A 17,796-nucleotide genomic window follows, 5' to 3' on the forward strand; every position below is an offset into this window, starting at 1 on the left:
GATAGGGCAGGAGTAGAGTCAGGGGCTGGGCAGAGACAGTGAGGATGCTTGCAGAGTGTATGTCTTATTGTTGGGACGGAAAGAAAATACGCTTGGCGACTAAAGGAGCTGCAGGCTGCAGGCCCTTCTGGTTTTCCAGTTGTGGACCTGTGCCTAAAACCAGCTCTCAGTGACAGCGTGTTTTATCCAGAATCATAAAGCCAAGTAAGAAAATTCAAGAGTTCATTTTAGGTCAGTCTTACAGGTGTCCAGGAATTTATCACACATAAATGACAAACCACAGGGCGATGGTTTGTTAGCTTCATGGTATATCTGTTTTCTACCTGCTAGGGTCAAGTAGTATTTTCCAGTCTGAAGCTTAAGTGAGCTGTTTAGCATCCTAAAAAAAATAATTTACAGGACTGTATTTACAACACTGGAAAAAGATTGACATCTAGTTTAAGACAGGGATATTCCCTAGTTTATGATATTTTTTTACATCAGCTTTCATATCTTAATTTCTGATGAAAAAATATGTAATTTAAATTTGCAGTTAATATTTATTAGAGAATTGTTCAAGCATCAAAATTAGCTTTAAGACTTGCTTATATATTAAGTCTTAGTAGTAATTATTCAATTCTGCATAATAAAGGATGTTGCAGTGTCTAAAATGGAAATTTACAAATGGAAGTAAATTCTGTCATTGTACCCTCATAATTGTTAGGATAATTTTTTAAATTATCTATTCCTGGGTAATAAATTACCCAACACTCACTGGCTTAAGGCAATAAACATTTATTATATCAGTGTCTGTAGGTCAGGAATCTGGGCACAGCATGGTTGGGTGCCTCTGGCTAAAGGTATCTCATGAGGTTGCAGTTAAACTGTTGTCCACAGCTGCTGTCATCTCATAGTTCAACTTGAGAAAGATCTGCTTCTAAGTTCACTGACATGGTTGCTGGCAGATTCGTTTCTGAAGGCCTCAGTACCTTGCCTCTCCATGGGATAGCTCACAACATGCTCTCTGGCTTCCCCGAGAGAGAGCACACAGGTGGAAGCCACTGTCTTTCTGTAACCTAATCCATCTCTTGACACCCTGTGACCTCTGCTGCATTCGCTTCACAAGAAGCCGGTCATTAAATCTAGTCCACATTCAAAGGGAGACCACACAGGGATGTGAATATCAGGAAGTGAGATCATTGGGGGACCAACATGGAGGTTGCCTACCCCAGTAGCTATAAAGCAATCTCAGATAAATGACAACCATGAGAACCTGAAGAACTAAGCATATAGCATATCAATCATTATTTCTCAATAAAAAGGTAAACGTCTGTGTAGCTCGTCTTAAAAATAGATATTGAATCAAGGAACCTCAGATTAAAAAGACAGTATAAAAATCCAGGTGGCTTATTTCCCCTCCTCCATTAAAGCCATCATTCAGCCTCTGCATCTTTAGTGGTAGGAAATGCACCACTTTTATTTTTGAGTAAATCCACTTGAAAGAAGTTTTCACCCTGAGCTAAAATGACTGGTTGGAGAGTCATTTGACTCTAGAGTCAAAGGTGCTACTTCAGGCCAATGAGAGGGTTTCGTTTTTGTTTTGTTTGTGTTGAGGTTTCTTTCTTTTCTCTTTTATCCTCTAATTACCATCACCCTTTGGCTTTCACTCTTTTTTTAAACTATAATTGACCCTTTTTTTTAATGTTCTTTTTTTTTTTACATTTAATTTTTATTTAGTTAGTTAGTTAGTTAGTTAGTTTTTGGCTACGTTGGGCCAAAAAATAAATTTTTTGGCTGCGTGCGGGCTTTCTCTAGTTGCAGCGAGCGGGGGCTACTCTTTGTTGTGGTGCACAGGCTTCTCATTGCAGTGGCTTCTCTTGTGGAGCACAGGCTCGAGGTGCACGGGCCTCAGTAGTTCCAGCCTGCAGGCTCACTAGTTGCAGCATGCGGGCTCAGTAGTTGTGGCTTGCAGGCTTAGTTGCTCCATGGCACGTGGGATCTTCCCGGACCAGGGATCGAACCTGTGGCCCCTGCATTGGCACGCAGATTCTGAACCACTGTGCCACCAGGGAAGTCTGGCTTTCACTCTTAAATTAACCAGTTGATCCTCACAGCAACCCTGTGAAATAAATACTGTCATTAGCCCCATGTTGTTGTAGATAAGGACATTTAGGTGTAGAAAGGTTAGGAAATCTTCCTAAAACAACCCAGACACAGCTTGAAAGTGGCACAGCTGGGATGTGAACACAAGCAACCTGGCTCCTATATCCATGCTTTTATTGCTCTCCTACACTGGTAAGTTTTAAAACAAAAATGTTTTTGGCACTACCTGGCATAGAGACAGATAACCTTACATGTCTCACGAGTCCCTGGCAGAACCACCATTTTAAAGCCTAGTCCTGGGACTTCCCTGGTGGTCCAGTGGTTAAGACTCCACACTACCAATGCAGGGGGCCTGGGTTCGATCTCTGGTCAGGGAACTAGATCCCACATGCCACAACTAAAAGATCCTGCATGCCGCAACTAAAGATCCCACGTACCTCAACGAAGATCCCTCATGCAGCAACAAAGAGTCCGTGTGCTGCAACTAAGACCTGGTGGAGCCAAACAAATAAAAATAAATAATTTTTTTTTTTAAAGCCTAGTCCTCCCAAAAATGTGTGTTCCTGGGGAAGACGCTGAGACACTAAGGAAAAGGTAAATCAGGTTCTGAATCCTCCATTTCAGAAGGCAGGAAAGATGTCCGTTTAGGATGGCTAAATTACCACAACCGTAGATCCCTAAAGGAACACACCTTCTTCGATCTGGTAAACTCATTAGGAACATCTCCTTACCTGACACTGGGTAAATGAGGCCTCGTGGCCCACCACGGGCAGGATGAAAGAGCAGCGGAGGCAGGAAGACGAAAGCCCGGCATCAGATGGGCAGGAGTAGGAACGGTGGACCGGGCAGGTCCTCAAGGCAGGAAAGCCCAGTGAAATAGAAACTGAGTAGCTGCCTTTAGCCAGGCTCCGATGTAACATTCAGTTTGCATGTTTTTGTTTAGATACAGACATGGTCATCATTTACCTGTCTGCTGGCATTACATCAAAGGACTCTTCAGAAGAAGATAAAAAGGCGACTCTCCGTGTCATCAGTGAAGAAAATAGCTTTCTAAACAACTCCGTAATGATTCTCACCTACGCCCTCATGAACGGTAGGTAGTGTTTCGAGATTCGTTTCTTTCAGATGAAAGTTCTGTCTAAGTGCATGCTGCTTTCAAAAAAAATAACGAAGAACCATCACAGGGTGCTTTGATGAAGGGTATAAGAAGCAGATTCCTTCCCAAGCCCGTCTTTCTCTACCTCCCATGGGTACTCAGGGTGTGTGTTAGGATGTCCCTGTCTCTCCATCTCTCTCTCTCCGGCCAGCTGCTCATTTCTAAACCGTCATCAGTTATGTGGTCCTGCACAGGATTCTGTACAGCTCCATTTTTTTCACTTCTCCTCATATTCTTGGATTTTGATACTGCATAAAGGTTATTAACTTATCTCATTGATATAAGAGCAGGAAGCTGAAGTACTGACCTAGATTCTTCTGTATAACCAGGACAGTGAATATCACATTTCCCTGCGAAATCACTACCTGGAGCCTCTTGTGACACTTTCTCCATCTCCCCTTCCTTAACTGTGTCTTTGGAAATGAGAATTATCTACTTGACAGGGTTACTGTGAAGACTAACCCTGACGTACGGCAGGCACCCAGGACGGTGCCAGGCACTTGCTAGGTACTCTTTAAAGTTGATTGTGTTGCTATTAAATCAGACAGTATGTGAGAGGGTTTAGTAAACTAGCAAATCTGAGGAAATACTCATTATTTTTCCTTCAGCAATTTAACCATACTCCAGTCTGATGAAAGCCCAATTTTCCAGCCTCTCTGCTGTGTCATGTCCCTCCCACCTGTTAATACACAGCTCTTCGTCCTCTTATTTGGGTCCCTTTTTCTCAGTGTTCAAAGTGGTCCCATTCTCTTGTGGGTTTTTTTGTGTTTTTTTTTGCCGTACACGGGCCTCTCACTGTTGTGGCCTCTCCCGTTGTGGAGCACAGGCTCTGACGCGCAGACTCAGTGGCCATGGCTAATGGGCCTAACCGCTCCGCGGCATGCGGGATCTTCCCGGACCGGGGCACGAACCCATGTCCCCTGCATCGGCAGGCAGACTCTCAACCACTGCACCACCAGGGAAGCCCTATTCTCTTGTTTTTAAGAGAACATATCTTGATCCAGCAGCCCTTCCCACCTATGGGCTTTTATCTCCCCTATCCACTTTCAGATCTCCATGCAGACCCAGGTGGCTTTAGGGACACTGGTTCTCATATTTTAATGGGATAAGGATATATTAGAGACTCATTTTTAAAATGCAGACTCCCAGGCAGTATCTACAGATTTGTACTCAGACCCTCTTAGATGGGGTCCAGGAATCTGTGTTTTGGCCAACACGATTTTTTTGCAGATTTTTTTTTTTTTTGTGGTATGCAGGCCTCTCACTGTTGTGGCCTCTCCCGTTGTGGAGCACAGGCTCCAGATGCGCAGACTCAGCGGCCATGGCTCACGGGCCCAGCCGCTCCGCGGCATGTGGGATCTTCCCAGACCGGGGCACGAACCTGTGTCCCCTGCATCGGCAGGCGGACTCTCAACCACTGCGCCACCAGGGAAGCCCATGCAGATATTTTTGTGGACTACATACACATGGAAGAACACAGGGGCTGGTGTCCAGAGGTTCTCAGTTTCAGTCTCCATTTTGCTAGCCATGTGGCTTATGGCAAATTACTTAATCTCTTGAGGGCCTCAGTTTTATCTGTAAAATGAAAAGAACAACGTCTTCATAGGATTGCTGTGATAATAAATATACAAGATATGTTGTGTTTATTGAGCATGTACCATATACAACATAGTGCACTGAGGTCTTAGAGCTGTAGTACACAAAATCTCTGTCTTCAGGAAGCCCCTGACCCAGTGAAGAAGACAGACAAGGCAGATGAATTAAATGCAATAGTACAGGAGTAAGGAAACATAAAAGGAAGTGATCACGTCTTTTCCATTCAATTTGAAGGTCTTCCCAGGCAGATACTGAGTAAAGAAATTTTCTTGCTGTCACCCATCTCTTCACTGTTCCTAGGTCTTCCCACTGGAGTATCTTGTGCTCTTGCTGTGCCCCTGATAATTCCATTCTTTGAAACTTCTGGTTACTTCCCTCTAACTATTCTCATCTTTTCTCTTTCTCCCCTTAATCTAGCCTGACATATGTCCTCATTGCAAGTTTTCCACCTCTCTGAGAGATATCTCTGAACATTGTTCACGAGGGTTGACACATTCCCTTAACTCTGTCAATTCAAATAGGGAAGCAGAGCCACTATGAAAATTTTGGTACAACAAACTTATTATCAGAATAAGAGTGTATACTGTTGGTGGGAATGTAAATTGGTACAGCCACTATGGAAAACAATATGGAAGTTCCTTAAAAAACTAAGACTTGAGCTACCATATGATCTAGCAATCCCACTCCTAGGTTTATATCTGGAAAAGACAAAAACTCTAATTCAAAAAGATACATGCACCCCAATGTTCATAGCAGCGCTATTTATAATAGCCAAGACATGGAAACACCCCAAGTGCCCATCAACAGATGATTAGTTTAAGAAGATGTGGTGTAATATATATGGAATCTAAAAAAAAAAAAAAAAAAAAAGGTTCTGAAGAACCTAGGGGCAGGACAGGAATAAAGACGTAGAGAATGGACTTGAGGACACAGAGAGGGGGAAGGGTAAGCTGGGACGAAGTGAGAGAGTGACATGGACATATATACACTACCAAATGTAAAATAGCTAGCTAGTGGGAAGCAGCTGCATAGCACAGGGAGATCAGCTTGGTGCTTTGTGACCACCTAGAGGGGTGGGATAGGGAGGGTGGGAGGGAGACGCAAGAGGGAGGAGATATGGGGATATATGTATATGTATAGCTGATTCACTTTATACAGCAGAAACTAACACACCATTGTAAAGCAATTATACCCCAATAAAGATGTTTAAAAAAAAAAGATTTGGTGTATATATACAATGGAATATTTCTCAGCCATAAAAAAGAATGAAATATTGTCATTTGCAGCAACATGGATGAACCTAGAGAATATTATACTAAGTGAAGTAGTCAGACAAAGAAAGACAAATATGAGATCACTTATGTGTGGAATCTTAAAAAATACAAATCATACATATATATTATATTATATATATATAATACATATCTATATATAAAACAGAAACAGACTCACAGACATAGAAAACACACCAAAGGGGAAAGGGCTTGGGGGGAGGGATAAATTAGGAGTATGGGATTAACAAATGGAAACTACTATACATAAAATAGATAAGCAACAAGGATTTACTGTATAACACAGGGAACTATATTCATTATAATGGAAAATAATCTGAAAAATATATATGTATATAACTGAATCACTTTGCTGTACCCCTGAAACCAGCACAATATTGTAAATCAACTATACTCCAATTAAAAAAAAGAAGAGTGTACACAATTAAGGGGGGAAACTGGAAGAGTAAAGATGCAAAAAGAGAAATTGACAACTCAAAAGTTATTAACCAGCTCTGGTCTGGATGAACAAGTTGGAACTTGCAGGGATTTCTGGAGGCTAGGAACACTGAAGACTGCTTAGGAGGTCTGGTGTAGAAGTCTATGAGAGGTTGTTGGCTCTTCATGGCTGCTGCCCCTGTGAATTCTCAGTGAAGCATCTGGAGTGGGGTTGCCCTTGGTGAGTATGCCAGCAGCTGGGAAAGGGAACTGAACACAGAGCAGAAGAGTGGGATGAACTGGAACATTCTGGTTCCTCTATGTCTGTCTCTTAACATCTCTCTCTTCACCTCTTAAATCTTACAACACTTCACTTTTGGCCACCTTTAACCTGGAAGCATAGAAGAAAGGGGATTGTGGGAAATGTAGTTTCCAGCGTGACCACATTGATGATAGAATAATCCAGTCTGCCACCCTACTGACTCTACTGCCACCCCTGCATAACATTTCGTGATGGAGTAACATAAAAAAAATGGAGTGACATAAAGTAACCCAAACTTTGATATCCCTGTACTGTGCTTCTTTGTATAGTAGATGTTCCTGTTTGTTACTTTTCTTGTACATTTTGAAAGAGCCGTGCAGTGCATGACAAAGAAAGGAAATGTGTTTATTACCTTGAAGTTGTCTCCTTTTATCATTCACCCCTGTGAGTTTATCAAGGGTGTAAGATCAGGGATCAATCACATCTTTTGTGTTGTCTTTTACTCCCGGACATGGGAGGTGAGTGTCTTTTACCACTCACCTCCCATGTGAATTCTGTGTCAAGCAAAGGCAACAATAATCTGATTCAGACTTTCCTTTAGCATTGTCTGAGTGGAGCAAAATCCAAATTATTTACATACAGCGTGTGAAGAAAGAAATTATATCCATTAGATCTTGCCGTGACTTTAGAAATGGACTTACAAGGCTAGAAGTATATATACTTTCTATTTAGAAATGATAAAGTCACTTAAGGTAGGTGAACCATGAACTCTTCAGATTTTTTTAATGACTAAGCAGTTCAAGAACATGAGGCAAAACCTTTTTAAAACTCATTGGTAGAATCTCAGTAGTGACTGAAATCATTTGAATTTGTTTACAATGATACTCATATGGGACCAGTTACTAATCCTTTTGACTGTGTTCCAACAATAGCAAACCAAAATTTTAAAAAAGGTTTATTAAATTTATTTTTGTGCTATAGATTACAGATGTTGTAGAACAATTCAGCCCAGTATGCCTGAATCTTTTACAAAAATTTTAAAACTCTAAACATAAAAAAAGTATACTAAATAAATCAAATCTAGTATTATCCTAACAATATAAAGCATGAAAACATTTGTAATTAAAATGAGCTTAAAGAAACAGGGTTTGGAGACACCATTCAATACAATCCATAATTCTTTCATTTAGTTGCATGAGACTTTGGCAAGTGTTTAATAGGCAAAGAGGTAAGAAATGAAATGGTAAATCTCTATCCTTTAAAACTCTTACAACTTCATCTACTAATTTAAATTAAATGCAAACTTGTTAATCATTACTTTTGCTTTCAAATATTAAATGCAGAAAAATAATTTAAATTTTATAATTAAACTTTAAGGGAAGAACATCCTTGCTGGGTGGGGGGTTCCTTTATTTACTCATGTGTTTTTCATCATTGCCTTTTGAAGAATTCGTTTGCCCTCTTGACTATTTGAGGAAAGATCACACCTCCAGCTTTGTTCATCAGCAGGAACTGGTATCTGTGTCCTGAGTCCACACTGTCTCTGCAAAGACCCCCTTGGCATTGCAAGACTTCATCTAGACCCTTATTAGATCTAAATGGCAAAGTTATTATATGGATATCCACTGTTTTGTTTTACATTGTCTTCCCTTGGCTTTTTATTTTAGATGGGGTGACTGGTTTGAAAGAGCTGGCTTTTCTGAGAGATCTTGCTGAACAGAACTCAGGGAAGTATGGCGTGCTGGACCGGACAGCCTTGCCTGTGATTAAGGGCAGCATGATGGTGCTGAACCAGCTGAGTAACCTGGAGACCACAGTTGGCAGGTTCTATACCAACCTTCCCAACCGGATGATTGATGAAGCTGTCTTTAGCCTCCCCTTCTCTGATGAGATGGGAGATGGTGAGTTTGGAGAAAACTTGCCTACTAAAGGAAGGGGGAAAGAAATGTGCAGGAGTCAAACAGTAACTTTTAAATGTTGTTCAGTACTTACCATGTGAGCATTAGGGAGTGTGGGCAGGCAAGGGAGTGGGCATCACTTTCTCTGGTCAGAGGATTGTGTAGCCTCCTGCCATTGGTCCAGTTAGCACTGTATTCTAGAGCAGAAATCCCCAGCCCTATTTTTTCCTCATTGCCCTAGCCTCAGTCAACATAATGGGTACATCTACTAGGGAAGCTTTGTGAGGATTCCCCAATATCTAAAGTTAGGGATTTTGGAACTAAAGAGTAACTTTGCATAGCAGATGGTAAATAAAAGTCAGAGGTGCTTGGAATTCGGCCTCAAAGGCAAGGCAACACAATGTCGTCAAATAGATACAGGCTTGACATGGAGAGGATTTCAAATCCCACTCTACCACTTACGCTGTTGTCCTTGGTAATGTATTTAATCTTGTTAATTCACATCTGGTTATCTGTTCAAAATGTAATAACATCTTTCATGTAATACGTCTTTGAGTTATTAGGTTTATAAGATTATATTACTGCCCAGCATACCTCTCAATAATGATGACTGCTGTTTATTTATTTATTATTTTACTTTTGTTGTTATTACTATTATTGTTATCACTATCCTGATGTCACAAGTTACCCATAATACGATGTTGGGTAAAGTGTTTAATCTTCACATGATTAAACTTTTGGTCTTTGAAGTAGAAAAAATCATATTTCCATCAAAGTAGTTGCGAAGATGAAATGCACTAGTATATGTAAAGCATCTAGAACAATGCCAGACCAACAGTATGTGCTCACTAAAAATACAGCTTTTTTCTTTTCCTCCTCATATTCTTGCTCATCTTTTTCCCCCACATCCTTCCCTCTCTTCTTTCTTGATAGAGAAGGTTGAAGAGGCAGCTAATTACTAGACAACATCACCATATGAGATCTTGTATTTATGTTCCATTAACTAGGAATTTTCACAAATAGATATTCAGAGAAAACTCATGTATAAAAAGTAATAAGCCTTACAGAGACTGTGTTTTCTAGAAACTAGGTAGACATGTTCTTTCTATAAGGAAGAAATATGGTAGCTACTGCTAACCTCAATTTTTTTATCCTTCCTAGTTCTGGCAGGGCCAACAGATGTGTATAGAATAGAAACTCCCACCTTTGGATAAAGTTATTTCCTTTTGTAGGGAAATGTCAAGTCTTAAATGCTGAGTGCTTGACTGAGTGCCAGTCAAGCATTGTGTCAGGCAGTGATGGGCAAGGCACATATCTCACCCTCAACAAGCATTTTAATCTGATAAGAGAAAAACAGATCAATGAATTATGATAATTCTGTGTGAAAGGAACTGAGACAGATGTAGAAACTGAGTCCTGTACAAGCACAGAGGATTATGCTGTCAAATTCTCTTACCATTAGTGGTATCAGGCAGAGTAGGACCTTTTCTGAAAATTACTCTACCATCCAGAGAGCTGCCATGAATGCTTTAAATTAAACCATGTGCAAAGCTGATGCTTTCTAAAGTGTAGTCCTTAGGGCCTGTTTTATGACTCCTATGCAGTGAGTTTCAGTGATTGGTTTACAGGTCTGCTGCATTCCCCTACTTGAGTGTGTCATTTTCATCTTTGTATCTTCAGTCCCTAGAATTACTGGGTGACACCTCCTCTAGCTCCGTGACAAGGGGACCCTGAGTCTAGGGAAGTTCATGTTTACGTGGCTCTAATTCAAAACCTCCACAGATTGAAATATCAGTTACTGGACATATTTCTTTTAAAATGCAAGTCTGTGTGCTTTAAATTAAAGTAGGGAGGGCGTATGGGTATTTCATTAAGTGTAGGAAGAGCTTAGCATACTTTATTTGCCACAATGGGATAAAGAGTCTTCTGTCCAAATTGCTAATTGAGAAGTAAGACTGCGTTTCTTTTATCAGGCTTGCTCTCAGTATGTCCAGAGGAGAATAGAATTTTGAAGTGAGCATGTGGTCTCCGAGCATTTCTGTTGTACTTTACTACTCTATGAAAATGGCTTTAATCTTAGACCAAAGCCCAGGGGAATGTGGTGTGCAGACTGTGACCTCTGTCTCCCTGCTGACCCTCACAGCGCTGCTCGCATAACTTGTAACCCCTTTGTCCAGGGATACCTGAGTAAAAACCTCCTCCAAAATGCATTTTTAAAACCTTCTTAGTTACTTATTATTTTTTAAATGTTTTAAAACCAATAGATAGCATTCTAAATGTTGACTACTTAAAGAATGCTTTTGAAATTATAATAGGCACCCATTGCATAACTTTTCTTTTTTCTTGTCTTATTGAGATGTAATTGATATACAACATATCAATAGTTTTAGGTGTACAACATAATGATTTGATATATATATATATTGGAGAATAATGACCCCAGTAAGCTTAGTTAATACCAGCCACCTCACATAGTAATAATTTGTTTCTTGTGCTGAGAACTTTTAAGATCTACTCTCAGCAACTTTCAAATATGCAATACTGTATCATTAACTACAGCCCCTGTGCTGTACATCCCCGAACTTATTTATCTTGTAACAGGGCATAACTTTTCACAAGGTTTTTCAGTGTTGCATCCACTTCTTCCTACCAAGTGATGCATTTAATTGGCCTTTGCAATCACAACAACTCAGTATTACTTGGAGTGGACATCAGACATGATTCTCTCTGTAGAAGACTTCAGAGATCCATATCCCTTTTCTGGTGTTGATAGAAGAAAGGCTTTCTGATGTGCTGCAAAAGCATGAACGTCAAGTGCAGGAAAATACAAGAGCAAGATGGAGAGAAACGATCCATCTTTTTTTGTGGGGTGGGTACGCAGGCCTCTCACTGCTGTGGCCTCTCCTGTTGCGGAGCACAGGCTCCAGACGCGCAGGCTCAGCGGCCATGGCTCACGGGCCTGGCTGCTCCGCGGCATGTGGGATCTTCCTGGACCGGGGCACGAACCCGTGTCCCCTGCATCGGCAGGTGGACTCTCAACCACTGCGCCACCAGGGAAGCCCGATCCATCTTTTTGTTCTAAGTTTCATTTAGAGCCATAGGGTTGTAGAATTGCTGGGGTCCTAGAGATCACTTTGTCTCAGCTCCCCATGTGATACATAAAGTGATGTATTCAGAGAGGTGGAACAACTTGCCCAGCCCAGCAGTAGAACTGGAAGGACAGCCCAGCTGGCTTGGGGCTTGAGGCCACGCACTGACCGCTATTCATGCCCTCTCCTTCTGTACATCTTCCTCCCCTTGGCTTTTCCCTTTCCCTAATTATCTAATTGTTTTTCTGTGGCCTGTGAGCTAAGAATGGTTTTTATCTATTTAAAGCTTTGTTGGAAAAGAAACAAAAAAGTATATGCAACAGAGAATATATGGCTCACAATGCTTAAAATATCTACTATCTGACCCTTTACATAAAATTTACAAACTCCTGGCCCAAGTGACTAGAAATACATTCCTTTAGAACCTTAGTGTCTCCTTCTAAGTGGTCAGATAATAAGATTCTGTACCTTTCTAGGTTTTTTTTTCTCATCATCTTCCTGTTTTTTGATAGGATTCATTAATAAAATATAGTACCTTATAAGCTTTCCTTTATCCGTAATCTCTTTCATTTAACAACCCCTAGAAATTAGTAAGGCAGTTACTACTGTGTCCTTTAAACAGACATGAAGACCAAGGCTCAAAGTTATGTCCAGTGTCACATGCATGATACATAAGTGGCACAGCTAGGCTAGAACCCAGAATTTTAGATTCTTTGTCTTTCAAATTCAACTGAACCATCCTCACTTCAGGAAGTAGAATGATGTGTATTAAGTGTTGTTGATGTTTTGCACTGATCTGGAATAGCATATCCTTTTAGGTGAAAAAATAGTGGAAAATATACAAATTCCCTCCATTTAAGTTAACTAATATCTGAACCCCCAAAAGAGTCTATTTTCCTCACACTCTAACTCCCTTATGCTGTCTGCAAAGGCAGTGCTTGGTTAGTGTATGACACTAACCTTCAGAGCAAATTGAGACGGCTGATATTAACCTTCACAGTTCCCTAGAGTACAGCACCAGCCTTTGTTCGGTGCCTTTTCTGCCGTCCTTTGAATATTTTTTGTTTTTAACCCACAGGTTTGATAATGACTGTGAGTAAACCCTGTTATTTTGGAAACCTCCTTCTGGGAATTGTAGGAGTGGATGTGAACTTGGCTTACATCCTTGAAGATGTGACATATTACCAAGATTCTTTGGCTTCCTATACTTTTCTCATAGATGACAAAGGTAATCTGCTAAAATCTACTCATAGGAAAGAATGATTTTTTAGCATCTTGGAGAAAATCATCTAGACATTCTGATACTAACAAAGTAGGAAAATGATAGTATTTGTAGAAAAACTGTGTGACTAGGACTACTCATATTTCATAGAACACCTCAACGATGGCAGAATGAATCTAAAAATTATGCATTTGTTTCTGTTTTGTGTTGAGTGATAGGTAACAGTTATTTTGTAACATCAGGAAATTAGACTTGAGGATTGAATGACACATAGAATGTGATCCTTTGGATCCTTTTTTGGTGTATATTGTTTTCTTTACATTTACTGGCATTAAAGTTTATGTGATAGATTAGAATATTTTATGAAACGAAAACCAAATGACCAGTACCTCAAAAATACTCTTGATGAGGCAGATGTCTGATAATTTAAGGTGTCTTGCTACATTTCCAGTTTTATGGAAGAACACATAAAATAAGTTCAGTTTTTTATTGGACTGGTGAGTTACAGACTGAGAAATTGAGTGTTGGGCAGCCATCCCAGAGTATCCCGTATTTCAAACTTGTGATGGGCACTTTTATCAGAATCAGTACTTCCTACAACATGTTTCCCATAGCATGCATTTTTGTTTTCTTATTTCAGGGTATACCCTTATGCACCCATCTCTTACCAGGCCATATTTACTATCGGAACCCCCCCTTCATACTGATATCATCCATTATGAAAATATCCCCAAATTTGAGTTGGTTCGGCAAAATATCCTAAGGTAAGGAAAAGATGAGGGTCGTAGTATTTTGTTTTTCTCTGATAATAGGATCCATTGAGGTCAAATACGAGTGTTTATAATAGGATATAAAACAAGTGTACAAATTATTTTAATGGTATCAAAAGTGTAATTTTTAATATAAGAATCGTAGCCAAAATTTTGTTTACTTTGTAAAACAGGTAAGATCTCTCAGAACTATTATTTGGGGGAAATGTCTTGTAAATCAAATTCTTATGTTCACGTTGCCTTTAGTTGTAAAATCAGATATATCTTATCTCAGTTTTTAAAATGCTCCAGTTATATCAAGTGGAAAAATTTTGGCAAAATAAGAGGGTTAAGTTGAGGACCAGCTCCAGAGCATGCCAAAAAATAGCTTGGCAAAGTAGCGTCCATTCCAAGTTGACAGCACAATCATATACAACGTTTTCTCTTGAAATAAGGAACAGATTGGATTTTTTTCCCACTGTGATACATTATTTTGGCAGATGGTAACCTATAGAGAAATGGGTCTTTGTGCTCACTGGTTGTAAATTAATGACTGAGTGATTTGAGACAAGTTGGTCTCTGGAAAGAATTACAACTGGGGGGCAGGGTAGAGAGTAAGGAATGTTTTTGGTGCAGAGCTGACAGAATGCTTTTACAAAATTGAAAATCTCACATTATCTCTTTCAAAAGTGATGAGCTTCATTGCTTTTCAAAATCAGGAGGTGGTCATTAACTCACAGCATCTTCCCTGCCTTTAATTAAGTGCTTCATTTTATCTTTTGCCTGAAGTATTGCATTCTGTTTGCCAACGCAGCCTCCCTCTGGGCAGCCAGATTATCGCAGTCCCTGTGAACTCATCCCTGTCCTGGCACATAAACAAGCTGAGAGAAACTGGAAAGGAAGCCTACAACGTTAGCTATGCCTGGAAGATGGTGAGTGAGAGGAAGCCTCCTTTGCCTGAGGAGCTGTGGGGTGCTGTGTTCTTCCTCATATGGGAATTGTAGGGAACATTGGTCTGATAAAGGTTACTAATCAGTTTTAAAGTGATTGGAAAAAGAAGAGATTCCACAGAAATTTTACATATTTTTTTCCTTTTTTGTTTATAAAACCAGTCATTGTTCATGATGAATAAATCAAGCCATATAAAAAATAAAAAAGTGACCTCTGCCCTTTCCCCTCCTGACTTTTACCTCCTGTCTCCCAGAGGTAACCACTTTGATCATTTTCCAGAAAATTATTATTCACACACAGGCATGTATCTCTGTGTGTGTATGTGCGTGTGCATACAACTTTAATGGCTCTGTAGTATTGCATTACATAGACGGATCAAATTTCTTTTAACAGTCCCCTGTTAATACACATTTAGATTGTGTCCAGTTTTGTTTTTATCATTTTCAACTCATATTGCGGAAGTTGAGAGTTGAAAAGGAGATACGAAACCATAAATGTCCTCTGTTGATGCCAAGGAAAAGAAAGGTTTAGATTAGAATGTGGATTATTCCCACGTGTCACAAGCAGATTGACAGTGTAGCCGTACCTGTGGCATGCACTTCAGCTTTCTTTCACTAGCCCTGTTCAGATACTAGGCCTTGAAGAATCATAGAGAAATAGAATCTGACACACACTGTCCATCTTACTTATGTTTTTGTCCTTTAGTCCTTCTTCCAAGCATAGCATAATAATGCTATTATGGGGCCCTAAATACTGTAATTGACTAAAAGAATAGTGGACTTTGATTTTTTTTATCATCAAATATTAATCATTAAACTTAAAATGCAGTCATACTTGAGATTCTCTTGGAGGACCATATCTGCTGTTTTACCTGTTGTTGACTCCAAATGGATCTGTTTATTCATTCATTTAAAAACTGCTTGTTGAACATTGACTATGAACTAAGAATAAAGAAGAATGATATTGCCTCTTCCCTCATAGAGCATCCAGCTTAGTGATAGAAGCAGAGAATTCAACAACTCTGTACAGTGTCTGCATAGGAATGACAGTAATTAGGAGTAGCCAATACACCTTCAGACATGACTCTCCTCTGACCTTTCTGTTTGGTTTTTAAAGCATCATGTGGCAAGTGTAATTTCTAAAATGGAAATGAAATTAAACAAAATAATAAAACCATTTGAAAAACACGTTTACAAGCCTAATTCTACTGATATTTTACTGATAATGCAGATTTGAAAAAGGTCAAAGTCTATTTTGAAACTCCCTGAGTCAGCTCATTTTCAGGAATTTTTTTGAGAATGATTGCACCATATGCCCTTATTTTTACAATTATACAATTTTTAAATAAAGTCTAATTGCTTAATTTTTCACATCAGAAAGAGTGAGCCAGACACCAGAATTCTGAATTGAAGAATACTTTTATATTTGAAATTGGAGATTGCTTATCTTACAGTATATCCTGATTGAAAGCAATTACAGTTACATCCTGGGAAAATATCTATATTAATGTTTGTTGGCATTAAAAGAGAAAGATGGAAATGGAGGCATTTTAAGACTTTCTTTGTACAGTAAATAAACCTAGTGTTAACATTTTGGAAAGAAGTATTATCTTCTTAAGATGGTCTTTCTTCAGTCATACAGGTAAATTCTGGCTACTCCACTTAGCCAAATGGATATAATCATGTAGTCACTTGAGGTAGAAGTGTTAGTTTTCTCAGAGTTCTGAAATTGTTAAGAACATCACTATTAAGTGAAAAATTAAAGAAGTAATAAATAATGAAATTGAAGTTAAAAAGGCTTGCCTGGTTCCCCAGGAATAAGAATAAGTATTTTTAAGCTTTTTTTAGTTACACTGGAGGGAGGGGCGATTAGGTACTCTTCTTGTCCTCAGGAATATAATGGATTCTTCTACTAAATATAATTTAAATAGATTTAGTTGATGTTGATAATAATAGGTTAAACTGCTTAGCATCTGTAGATATAGCAGATACTGGTGGATTTTTTTCACTGAATTAATTTGAAGGTAAAATGAGAGATTACGTTAGCAGTATTAAGAGATGACTACTCTGTCACTGTGTAACCCCCATCCATCTTTGAGCGTATGAGGCTCCATGCTGTGACAGAAGGAACTATTGACCATTAGAAGGTATTGCAATATTCCTGTGTTACACGGCCACGGTTCACTTCAAAACATGAACCCCATGGACAGTCAGTGAAAAAAACCACTCCCCAGTCATGGAGAGCTCTTCTAGATATGTTATACATAGTTCCTTACTGCAAAGACTGTTTTTTCGGCTAAGAACACAATAGGAAGAAGACCTGTATTGAAATCTGTTTTCCTTTCCAGCTAAAAACTATTTATAAAGTGTTGCTTTTAGATGCTTAGGGTAATTTTTTTTTTTTCTCTCTTACAGAATTGACCCAGTTATAAAATTATATTCTGGTCATTCTGGTAAAGCTTTTGCCTTTTGGTTCCTTAGAACATGCAACACAGAAAACAAACTCAAAGGATGACTGTGTGAGATGGGAAGAGGGGAAGTAGTAAATGCCACTTCAGAACACTCTGTCACTCTCTAATTTGTTGGGTGGAGGAAGAGGATTAAGTTTGCTAATCTAATTGAATATCCTTGGCAGCTGTACTTGAAAGCAATTCCAGGAAGATGCAAATTTCCCCTGTGTTTAAAAAGATTCTGCAACCATCCTCATAAATCCTACATTACACTGAACCTGCCTAGTTAAAAAATTTCTCCTTGATGGTTAAGTAAATCCTTTGAGCTGCTCTGGTTCTGACCATCTTTAGTTCTGACTTAGCTGGTTATCACTCTTTTCATTTATTTACACACCATCTTTTAAATAGATTCTGTTCATCTCTTAAGATAATGGACTTAGAGAAGTTTGGCTTTCTTGTATTTTTAAGTCAAGGAGCTGGAACTAAGAAGTTTGACTTGGCTTTTGACTCATTAGTGGTCATTTTTCCCACCAAATTTTATTCAGGCATCCATTAGTAGGAGCAAAGTGAATTTGAAAGTACTCCTGTCTCTACATAGGAGCTTAAATGAGGCCGAGCTACAGCACACTTGCC

General features: G+C 39.3%; 1 protein-coding gene across 2 annotated transcripts in view; it reads left to right on the forward strand.

Annotated features, from left to right (window-relative positions):
• CACHD1 (cache domain containing 1) overlaps window positions 1-17,796 on the forward strand; it is a gene marked incomplete at both ends in the record, with an annotated part of 214,788 nt that overhangs the window by 159,657 nt on the left and 37,335 nt on the right. For both annotated transcript variants that reach the window (XM_079698610.1, XM_079698611.1), the window contains 5 exons: window positions 3,026-3,175; window positions 8,473-8,706; window positions 12,871-13,020; window positions 13,655-13,778; window positions 14,578-14,695. In XM_079698610.1, coding sequence (XP_079554736.1) covers window positions 3,026-3,175; window positions 8,473-8,706; window positions 12,871-13,020; window positions 13,655-13,778; window positions 14,578-14,695 — 776 coding nt within the window. The remainder of the gene's footprint in view (window positions 1-3,025; window positions 3,176-8,472; window positions 8,707-12,870; window positions 13,021-13,654; window positions 13,779-14,577; window positions 14,696-17,796) is intronic.

Source organism: Hyperoodon ampullatus (genome assembly GCF_949752795.1).
Source record: "Hyperoodon ampullatus genome assembly, chromosome: 2".
In the NCBI taxonomy this organism is placed as follows: domain Eukaryota; kingdom Metazoa; phylum Chordata; class Mammalia; order Artiodactyla; family Ziphiidae; genus Hyperoodon; species Hyperoodon ampullatus.